This window comes from Pseudophryne corroboree, chromosome 10 (assembly GCF_028390025.1).
Source record: "Pseudophryne corroboree isolate aPseCor3 chromosome 10, aPseCor3.hap2, whole genome shotgun sequence".
Taxonomy (NCBI): Eukaryota; Metazoa; Chordata; class Amphibia; order Anura; family Myobatrachidae; genus Pseudophryne; species Pseudophryne corroboree.
This window is the reverse complement of record NC_086453.1, coordinates 380,280,195-380,291,910: the sequence shown is the minus strand read 5'-3', so window position 1 is coordinate 380,291,910 and position 11,716 is coordinate 380,280,195. Positions and strand designations below refer to the sequence as shown.

General features: G+C 50.7%; 1 protein-coding gene across 1 annotated transcript in view; it reads left to right on the top strand.

Annotated features, from left to right (window-relative positions):
- The first annotated feature begins 6,934 nt into the window (after positions 1-6,934).
- Positions 6,935-11,716, top strand: part of LOC134965696 (tumor necrosis factor receptor superfamily member 8-like) — a 28,172-nt gene continuing 23,390 nt past the window's right edge. The window contains exons 1-2 of the mRNA XM_063942008.1: positions 6,935-7,014; positions 9,302-9,433. Coding sequence (XP_063798078.1) covers positions 6,984-7,014; positions 9,302-9,433 — 163 coding nt within the window. The 5' untranslated portion in view covers positions 6,935-6,983. The remainder of the gene's footprint in view (positions 7,015-9,301; positions 9,434-11,716) is intronic.

Below are 11,716 nucleotides of genomic sequence, written 5' to 3'. Positions count from 1 at the left end.
AATCCCGGACAGGTGGTTACCCTATCCCAGTGAAATTCACCAGTCTCCTGCATGTTCCAGGAGTAGAGACTAGGCAAGTATGGAGCAATGCAGGGCAAATCCGACATACTGCTGGATACACATACTGACCTATTTCTTCTCTGCATTTCAGGGGTGGGCTAGAAAGCCCTGCAATAAAGCTCTGTCAGGTTCTACATTTTACACAGACCCCGCTGTCCTATCCATGCTACCTCCCCCCCAACACCCCACCCCAGGCAGCACAAATCTGAGGGGGCGATTCAGATCCGATCGCTGCTGTGCGTTTTCACACAGCGGGCGATCAGCAATAGACTGCACATGTGTATGCACCGCAATACGCGCGCGAGTCGGCAAGCAACAACAGGCATCGCTGGCCAGCGACAGGCTGGTGCGAAAATTTCAATCGCATGCTGATTGACAGGAAGAGGACGTTTGTGGGTGGTAACTGGACATTTTCTGGGAGGGTCAGGGAAAACGCAGGCGTTCCCAGGGCGGGTGTGTGACGTCAGCTCCAGCCCGGATCAGCCTGTTCTCATCACGCTGTAGGAGTAAGTCCTGGGCTGCGCACACACTGCACACACTGGTAAAGTCATTCACTGGTGAGTGAGGTGCGAACGGATTTGCTGCTGACCGCTGACTGAGGGATTTTTAGCAGCACGGCATACACATGCGATCGCACATTTGCACGGCGTATATACACTCCCCTCGAGCGGTGACTATCTGATCGCAGAGCAACAATTCTAGCAGCCCAGCACTCAGATCTGAATCACCCCTTACTCCCCACACATGATAGATGCTGTTTACTATGGGATCAGTTGCAGCACATTTGTGGTATTTCCTAGACATGACATAAGCCACGATATGGGAACCGTGCAGGTTTATTAATGTTTACTGTAACCAGCTGCTGTTCCTGACACCTAATTCATCTCTGACAGTAGTGAAATGATGCTTATTGTGAAATGATAACGCTGAGCATAGAAGGACGGTACTACAATGAATGTGCACAGACCTGCGTCACATCCAGTGTAAGTAGCATGTACTGTCCACGCCTCTACTGCACCTTCATTCAGTACAAAGGATTTAGGGGGTCATTCCGAGTTGATCGCACGCTGCAACTTTTTGCAGCCGTGCGATCAGATAGTCGCCGCCTACAGGGGGTGTATTTTCGCTTTGCAAGTGTGCGATGGCATGTGCAGCCGAGCGGTACAAAAACATTTTGTGCAGTTTCTGAGTAGCTCTAAACTTACTCAGCCGCTGCGATCACTTCAGCCTGTCAGGTCCCGGATTTGACGTCAGACACCCGCCCTGCAAACGCCTGGACACGCCTGCGTTTTCCTCTCCACTCCCAGAAAACGGTCAGTTGACACCCCGGCACGCCTTCCAGCTGTCAGTCACCTTGTGATCGCCGCTGCGATCGAAATCTTCATTAGAACATTCGCTGCCTGGCAATCCCCGTCACCTGGCAGGGACGCGCCTGCGCATTGCTGCCGCAGCGCATGCCGGACCCGATCGCACGGATGCGAAAAACTGCAGCGTGCGATCAGGTCGTAATGACCCCCTTAATAAAAGAATAAGGCATTTTAAATGTGATATTGATCTGCTACCCGGCAATCTGAGATGACGAATACAGGTGTAATGGCGCTGGAATGACCGCCACAATAATAAATAGGGTTCCTAATTTGAAAATCCCCCTGTAGGAATTCTGCGTTTGCCACTGTATTTACTCGTCAAATGACACATTGACTATTGCGTAAAACACAGTGCACATCTCCACTGGTATACAATGCTCATCAGTCACTCGGTGAGGTGTGATCCAAAATGACAAGCTGTTACGCAATGTTCCAGTGCGATCTGACACACTGCATTGTGTTATCTGAGATCTGACACACTAACCTAGTTCACCATGCATCGTGCTTATCTTAAGTAGGACCTGTCAAGTTTGGGCCCTGGGAATTAATCACGCTAGTGGAGCCCCATCTATGCAAAACGCAATGTGGAACAGTAAATGTAACAGTATCCAGAAAAAATATAAGGAGTCCAGTATAAGAGGCTACAAGCAGCGCTGCCTCGTGTCACTGTAGCTAGAGCTGCAGACAGCGGTGAGATGAAGTGGGGATGGGCAGGGCGACTCTGTAGCTAGAGCTGCAGGCAGCGGTGAGATGAAGTGGGGAAGGGCAGGGCAACTGTAGCTAGAGCTGCAGGCAGCGTTGGGATGAAGTGGGGAAGGGCAGGGGAACTGTAGCTAGAGCTGCAGACAGCGGTGAGATGAAGTGGGGAAGGGCAGGGCGACTCTCTGTAGCAAGAGCTGCAGACAGCGGTGAGATGAAGGGGAAGGGCAGGGCGACTCTCTGTAGCTAGAGCTGCAGACAGCGGTGAGATGAAGTGGGGAAGGGCAGGGTGACTCTGTAGCAGGAGCTGCAGGCAGCGGTGAGATGAAGTGGGGAAGGGCAGGGCGACTCTGTAGCTAGAGCTGCAGGCAGCGGTGAGATGAAGTGGGGAAGGGCAGGGCAACTGTAGCCAGAGCTGCAGACAGCGGTGAGATGAAGTGGGGAAGGGCAGGGCGACTCTGTAGCTAAAGCTGCAGGCAGCGGTGAGATGAAGTGGGGAAGGGCAGGGTGACTCTGTATCAGGAGCTGCAGGCAGCGGTGAGATGAAGTGGGGAAGGGCAGGGCAACTGTAGCTAGAGCTGCAGGCAGCGTTGGGATGAAGTGGGGAAGGGCAGGGGAACTGTAGCTAGAGCTGCAGACAGCGGTGAGATGAAGTGGGGAAGGGCAGGGCGACTCTCTGTAGCAAGAGCTGCAGACAGCGGTGAGATGAAGGGGAAGGGCAGGGCGACTCTCTGTAGCTAGAGCTGCAGACAGCGGTGAGATGAAGTGGGGAAGGGCAGGGTGACTCTGTAGCAGGAGCTGCAGGCAGCAGTGAGATGAAGGGGAAGGGCAGGGCGACTCTCTATAGCTAGAGCTGCAGACAGCGGTGAGATGAAGTGGGGAAGGGCAGGGTGACTCTGTAGCAGGAGCTGCAGGCAGCGGTGAGATGAAGTGGGGAAGGGCAGGGCGACTCTGTAGCTAGAGCTGCAGGCAGCGGTGAGATGAAGTGGGGAAGGGCAGGGGAACTGTAGCTAGAGCTGCAGACAGCGGTGAGATGAAGTGGGGAAGGGCAGGGCGACTCTCTGTAGCAAGAGCTGCAGACAGCGGTGAGATGAAGGGGAAGGGCAGGGCGACTCTCTGTAGCTAGAGCTGCAGACAGCGGTGAGATGAAGTGGGGAAGGGCAGGGTGACTCTGTAGCAGGAGCTGCAGGCAGCGGTGAGATGAAGTGGGGAAGGGCAGGGCAACTGTAGCTAGAGCTGCAGGCAGCAGTGGGATGAAGTGGGGAAGGGCAGGACAACTGTAGCCAGAGCTGCAGGCAGCGGTGAGATGAAATGGGGAAGGGCAGGGCGACTCTATGTAGCTAGAGCTGCAGACAGCAGTGAGATGAAGTGGGGAAGGGCAGGGCAACTGTAGCTAGAGCTACAGACAGTGGTGAGATGAAGGGGAAGGGCAGGGCGACTCTCTGTAGCTAGAGCTGCAGACAGCGGTGAGATGAAGTGGGGAAGGGCAGGGCAACTGTAGCCAGAGCTGCAGGCAGCGGTGGGATGAAGTGGGGAAGGGCAGGGCAACTGTAGCTAGAGCTGCAGACAGCGGTGAGATGAAGTGGGGAAGGGCAGGGCGACTCTCTGTAGCTAGAGCTGCAGACAGCGGTGAGATGAAGTGGGGAAGGGCAGGGTGACTCTGTATCAGGAGCTGCAGGCAGCGGTGAGATGAAGTGGGGAAGGGCAGGGCAACTGTAGCTAGAGCTGCAGGCAGCGGTGGGATGAAGTGGGGAAGGGCAGGGCAACTGTAGCCAGAGCTGCAGACAGCGGTGAGATGAAGTGGGGAAGGGCAGGGCGACTCTCTGTAGCAAGAGCTGCAGACAGCGGTGAGATGAAGTGGGGAAGGGCAGGGTGACTCTGTATCAGGAGCTGCAGGCAGCGGTGAGATGAAGTGGGGAAGGGCAGGGCAACTGTAGCTAGAGCTGCAGGCAGCGGTGGGATGAAGTGGGGAAGGGCAGGGCAACTGTAGCTAGATCTGCAGGCAGCGGTGAGATGAAGTGGGGAAGGGCAGGGCGACTCTCCGTAGCTAGAGCTGCAGACAGCAGTGAGATGAAGTGGGAAAGGGCAGGGCAACTGTAGCTAGAGCTACAGACAGCGGTGAGATGAAGGGGAAGGGCAGGGCGACTCTCTGTAGCTAGAGCTGCAGGCAGCGGTGAGATGAAGTGTGGAAGGGCAGGGCAACTGTAGCTAGAGCTACAGACAGCGGTGAGATGAAGTGGGGAAGGGCAGGGCAACTCTCTGTAGCTAGAGCTGCAGGCAGCGGTGAGATGAAGTGGAAATGGGCAGGGTGACTCTCATCAGAAAGGCTTTTAATTACTTTTAAATTACCTGCTCGTTGCCAGGGGTTTCATGCTAAGGGTGTCATGCTCATTGCCAGGGATGTTTAATGCTCATTGCCAGGGGTTTCATACTCTGGCTCTGGGTGTCATGCTTGTTGCAAGGGGTGTTTAATGCTTGTTGCCAGGGGTTTTCATGCTCTGGGTGTCATGCTCTTTGCCAAGGGTGTTTAATGCTCATTGCCAGGGGTTTCATACTCTGGCTCTGGGTGTCATGCTCTTTGCTAAGGGTGTTTAATGCTCATTGCCAGGGGTTTCATACTCTGGCTCTGGGTATCATGCTCTTTGCCAAGGGTGTTTAATGCTCATTGCCAGGGGTTTCATACTCTGGCTCTTGGTGTCATGCTCTTTGCCAAGGGTGTTTAATGCTCATTGCCAGGGGTTTAATGCTCTGGCTCTGGGTGTCATGTTCATGCTTGTTGCCAGGGGTGTTTAATGCTTGTTGCCAGGGGTTTCATGCTCTGGGTGTCATGCTCTTTGTTCATGCTCATTGCCAGGGGTGTGAAATGCTTGTTGCTCGGGGTGATGCTCGCTGGTGCCGAAGGCTAGCAACTCCCTGCTACCACCGGCCTCCCCTCCTCCCAGCCATAGTACTCTGCCGGCTGGGCAGAGATACGAGACATGATGCAGTTGCGTCGTTATGTCACGATGCAACCGCTTCGTTTCATGAAACTCCACCCAGTGACTGGAGTAGTATGGCTGGGAGGAGGGGGGAGCCGATTATAGCAGCATTCAAGTGCCGTGGCGGGCGCCCCATGCAATCTCACGGCGTGCCTGTTGCTAGAAACCGCACTTCATATGGAATTTTCTCCACCATTCAGGAGAATAATCTGATTTGCAAGTGAGTAGCTGTCATTGCAGATTCACCCCAGTAATTGTACGTGATAGCAATGCACCTGACTATTTCAGTCAGGGTTCTGTTCTTCATTTCAGCTGTCCCATTTTGCTCTGGTGTACAGGGAATGGTCTCCGGATGCTCTGTGCTGTTTTTAGATATTATCTATTTTATATCCTATAACATACTTCATATGATATGTCTATGTAGTCGTAACGCCCGCAATGCAAATCTTAAGGTTAGCGTTAGGTATCAACATTTAAAATGTCAACTTTATGGCAGTGTATATACCTCCAATACATATCACACACTGGGGCATATGTAATAGGGTCCAAGTTTGCGGGATGCCGAACCCATCTCTGAGTTTTTTTAAAGCAGCAATCATTTACAAGGAAAACCATGCCTTGTAAACGATTGTCGCTTTAAAAAAAAACCTCCAAAATCGTCCGACACCCCGCATGTCCGGCAAACTCGGACACCTAATACATATGGCCCTGAATGTTTGTATCTAATAAAACATACATTTTATTATAAAAAGTTATGTTTTCTTTTGCCCGAACATTAAATTCCAAGCCAGGAGAAGCATTTAAATTAGCATAGAGGATTTTACCAGATTCTATCACTGTACCTTTAGTCTACTGTATTGTGCAATATACCCCCACTCTTGTTTTTGTTTGTTCTTATCTTATCCCAACTTTTGGTCTCTGAGTTGTAATCACCTCCCACAAGTCATCTCTGTATAGCAGCATTTTAACCTTACATTTCCACGGCTGATAATTATTGTTATTCAGTTTAGCCACTGTTGAGCTGCTGGACATTTTCCTCTTTCTTTACTCCCTTTGAAATTACAGTGTTGAGCTACTTACATACACTGAAAGAAAACTCATATACTTCTGTTGTGTGTCTGGTCCCAGACACTGTTGCAGAATATGCTCTTCTGTTTAATCACCAACAGGCAGAGAAGATTGTAGCACAAACCTTATTGGATTCATTACACGTTAAATGCAAACATAGGGGGTAATTCTGAGTTGATCGCAGCAGGATTTTTTTTAGCAGTTGGGCAAAACCATGTGCACTGCAGGGGAGGCAAATATAACATGTGCAGAGAGAGTTAGATTTGGGTGGGTTATTTTGTTTCTGTGCAGGGTAAATACTGGCTGCTTTATTTTTACACTGCAATTTAGATTGCAGATTGAACACACCACACCCAAATCTAACTCTCTCTGCACATGTTATATCTGCCTCCCCTGCAGTGCACATGGTTTTGCCCAACTGCTAAAAAAAATCCTACTGCGATCAACTTGGAATTACCACCAATATGTAGGGTTACCAGAAAGAAGAGAGTCACTTGCACAATAACGGAAGACTCTGCAGTGATATGTTAGGAGACAGTGCCACCTACTGTCCCTCCAGTATAGTCATTAAAGTAATATCCAGCCTGCATCTGTTCATATACTTGAACACAGGTTAGAAAATGAAAACAAACATCTGATTTGGTAGCTGTAGGTAACCCATCTTTTTCTATACCCCAGTTGTCTTTAATGTCCCCCATTCGAGATCACATTGTTTGTATATTGCTCATCCTGGCAGCAATCTTTTGCTTTGTATTTGTAGAAGGCCTATGGGAAATTGCAATGCCGAGAAAATGAACACTACAATAAAGCTATGAAACAATGCTGTGCCAGCTGTATGGAAGGTAAGTCATAGCCGGTCTGACCTGGTGTCTTTATCATTACGTCAGGCCTCCCTATCTGTGCGTTTTACATACGCATCAAATCGATACATTTTGTGGAAAATCAGGCGCAAACATCGGTTTTCGGGGATACCCTCAAATTGTAAGCATTACCTGGATGTATGATTGCAAAGGTTTATATGGGGACTGCTATATTGTGAAATCTACCAAGCTCATTCCATCGGAGCCCCTGCATTTCCTAATACATTTGTGCGGAACATCATTTCTTATTGTTGTGAATAGCGTTGATGAGACAGCATTCTGGAGCTCAGCCCCAGCAAATAACCATGGGCTGCTCCAACGCAGATTTCTTCAGAGAAGGATCTGTAAGACCCCTCTCCATCTGCCCATTCTGACACATGCGTAGGGCTGTGCCCAGGCATGCACAGTACGCCAGCTGGATCAATACCCTCCAACTGTTCGCCGGGACGGGCTCTTATCGGGTATTAGATCTGATAATTATGAATTCTTATCAATGCTATTCACTGCAAAAGGAATTATGTTCTGCCTGAATGTATTAAGGAATGCAGGGGTAATGTATGTCTATCTATCTATAAATACACACACACACATATATATATGTGTATATATATATATATATATGTGTGTAGCAGAAAATGATACAGCGCCACTTGTGGGGTACAATCTCAGTAAGTGAAGTGGAATTAAAAATCACTTAAATATTTAAAAAACTAAAAACACACACGTAACCTAACTGTAGGTGTCTGCCAACCCTTAAGAGTGCAGTACTGGTACAGTACTGCTAAAAAAGTATAGAGTGGGGGGATATGGGTACCGGCGACTAGTGTTGTTTAAAACATGATCATTAAAAGTTAGAATTTATGAGCCAAAAAATATATAAGATTAACAAACAAGTTTTTTAATAATATATAAAAGTGGAATAAAACATAAAAAATTCACAAGCACTGGTAAAAGCGTAAAAGTCTTTGTTAAAGGTAAGGAATTCTGACTTAACTTTTAAGATAGGCAAGGGGGGTCACTGCAGGGAATCCAACGCGTTTCGTCACACCAGACTACAGTTCACAACAGCGGCACTCAGCGACGACTTCTTCACAAATTTAAAACACCATCACTCTGGATTATTTCAAAGTTTCAGGATCATTTATTTAGACCCTTTCATCAGGATACTGACGAAAAGGTCTAAATAAATGATCCTGAAACGTGGAACATGGAAGACGTCGTCGCTGAGTGCCGCTGTTGCGAACTGTGTATGACTTATCCCTTATGGGATTAGATGGCACGTGGACACAATTGCTAATTTAACAGAGGAGTGCCGGACCTTTAAATTATATATATATATATATATAGTTCCATTGTGGGAAATGTAATGGCTGATCGGTGCGACCACTTTCAGGCCAGTTGCTATATGGTCTGTTAGGAGGCCATATTGATTCCCCATCTTACCACTGTCTTTGTAGATTGGTGCTCGTGGAAGGTTGGGTGCAAATCTGATAGTGTATCATACACTGTTACTAAGTAACAGCTACACTGACAGTTGGTCTGAACTCTGACTCCTCCCACCAGTGTCAGTGATGTCACTTCCAAAGAGTCTGACATCCAGGGGCGCTGAGAGAGGGAGAGGTGGGGCAGGTTTAGACTATCAGGGACTCTGTAGGGGTTCCGGGAATGCAATGGAGGTGTAACCATGCCCCCTGATGCAGTGGCGGCACGCAACATAGTAATATGTACGAGGGGGTGTAGCCATGCCCATCTTTAGAAGCCACAACCTCTAACCCAGTTCCTTGGCAGCCCATAGTATCAACGCCCTTACTGACATCTACTGGGTACGTCATAGATGATCAGGCTTATGCACCTTCTACTATACACACAGAGGGGACATTCACAGTGACACCAGCCACCTGTGCTGCAATTGTACACCGGGGGTCGAGCAATACTTGTGTTAAAGCTTGTTTGTAAATGTTCAACGTGCAGGGTTGCGCTGAGCAGCAGATTTTCATGACTGCTGTTGATGATGAGATTAAGGGGTAAATTCAGTTAACGTGAAGTCGGCAAATTGTCGGCGCCAGGTCTGTTTTCTCAGCAACTTGCAGTCACACATCATCACAGATATCCATAGAGGTGCGATGTATCGCTACGGTAGCCGTCAGCAATGTGTGCATGCAAATATCACCAAATACTGAATTGGCCGCTAAGAATGACATTCTTTCATTTCCAGGGAACAATGCCTGTATGTGTTACACGTGTAATTCTGTCACTTTCTGTCTGCCAGGCCAAGTGACGCGCTCGCCTTGTGTCACGGATGTTGAAAGAGATTGCGCTAAACCATGTGAGAGTGACGAGTCTTTCATTAACTGGAGCCTGGTTCCTCCGCAGTGTGAGACGTGCAAGCAGTGCGCAGCAGGTAAAGGCGACAAATTATTTTTACTTTCCTCAGTAGTCACAGCATGTATGTCCACATACCCCCCTGTTCTCTCTGCCACATCCACTACCTCCCCCTCCCCCCCTGGTTCTCTCTGCCACATCCACTACCTCCCCCTTCCCCCTGGTTCTCTCTGCCACATCCACTACCTCCCCCTTCCCCCCTGGTTCTCTCTGCCACATCCACTACCTCCCCCTTCCCCCCTGGTTCTCTCTGCCACATCCACTACCTCCCCCTTCCCCCCTGGTTCTCTCTGCCACATCCACTACCTCCCCCTTCCCCCTGGTTCTCTCTGCCACATCCACTACTTCTCCCTTCCCCCCTGTTCTCTCTGCCACATCCACTACCTCCCCCTCCCCCCCTGGTTCTCTCTGCCACATCCACTACCTCCCCCTTCCCCCTGGTTCTCTCTGCCACATCCACTACCTCTCCCTTCCCCCCTGGTTCTCTCTGCCACATCCACTACCTCCCCCTTCCCCCTGGTTCTCTCTGCCACATCCACTACCTCCCCCTTCCCCCCTGGTTCTCTCTGCCACATCCACTATCTCCCCATTCCCTCCTGGTTCTCTCTGCCACATCCACTATCTCCCCCTTCCTCTCTGGTTATCTCCCCCTTCCTCTCTGGTTCTCTCTGCCACATCCACTACCTTTCCCTCTAGTTCTCTCTGCCACATCCACTATCTCCCCCTTCCCCTCTGGTTCTCTCTGCCACATCCACTACCTCCCCCTTCCCCCTGGTTCTCTCTGCCACATCCACTACCTCCCCCTTCCCCCTGGTTCTCTCTGCCACATCCACTACCTCCCCCCTCCCCCCTGGTTCTCTCTGCCACATCCACTATCTCCCCCATCCCCCTGTTCTCTCTGCCACATCCACTACCTTCCCCTCTACCCCTCTAGTTCTCCCTGCCACATCCACTATCTCCCCGTTCCCCCCTGGTTCTCTCTGCCACATCCACTATCTCCCCCTTCCCCACTGGTTCTCTCTGCCACATCCACTACCTCTCCCTTCCCCTCTGGTTCTCTGCCACATCCACTACCTCTCCCTTCCCCCCTGGTTCTCTCTGCCACATCCACTACCTCCCTCTTCCCCTCTGGTTATCTCTGCCACATCCACTATCTCCCTCTTCCTCTCGGGTTATCTCTGCCACATCCACTATCTCCCCCTTCCTCTCTGGTTCTCTCTGCCACATCCACTATCTCTCCCTTCCCCTCTGGTTCTCTCTGCCACATCCACTATCTCCCCCTTCCCCTCTGGTTCTCTCTGCCACATCCACTATCCCCGGTTCACTCTGCCACATCCACTATCCCCCCCCCCTACCCCCCGGTTCTCTCTGCCACATCCACTATCTCCCCCTTCACCCCTGGTTCTCTCTGCCACATCCATTATCTCCCCCCTCCCCACTGGTTCTCTCTGCCACATCCACTATCTCCCCCTTCCTCTCTGGTTCTCTCTGCCACATCCACTATCTCTCCCTTCCTCTCTGGTTCTCTCTGCCACATCCACTATCTCTCCCTTCCCCTCTGGTTCTCTCTGACACATCCACTATCTCCCCCTTCCCCTCTGGTTCTCTCTGCCACATCCACTATCCCCGGTTCTCTCTGCCACATCCACTATCTCCCCCTTCACCCCTGGTTCTCTCTGCCACATCCATTATCTCCCCCCTCCCCACTGGTTCTCTCTGCCACATCCACTATCTCCCTCTTCCCCCTGGTTCTCTCTGCCACATCCACTATCTCCCCCTTCGCCACTGGTTCTCTTTGCCACATCCACTATCCCCCGGTTCTCTCTGCCACATCCACTATCCCCCCCCCCCCCCCGGTTCTCTCTGCCACATCCACTATCTCCCCCTTCACCCCTGGTTCTCTCTGCCACATCCACTATCTCCCCCTCTAGTTCTCCCTGCCACATCCACTATCTCCCCGTTCCCCTCTGGTTCTCTCTGCCACATCTACTATCTCCCCGTTCCCCCCTGGTTCTCTCTGCCACATCCACTATCTCCCCCTTCCCCACTGGTTCTCTCTGCCACATCCACTATCTCCCCCTTACTCTCTGGTTATCTCTGCCACATCCACTATCTCCCCCTTCCTTTCTGGTTCTCTCTGCCACATCCACTACCTTCCCTTCTAGTTCTCTCTGCCACATCCACTATCTCCCCCTTCCCCCTGGTTCTCTCTGCCACATCCACTACCTCCCCCTTCCCCCTGGTTCTCTCTGCCACATCCACTACCTCCCCCTTCACACCTGGTTCTCCCTGCCACATCCAC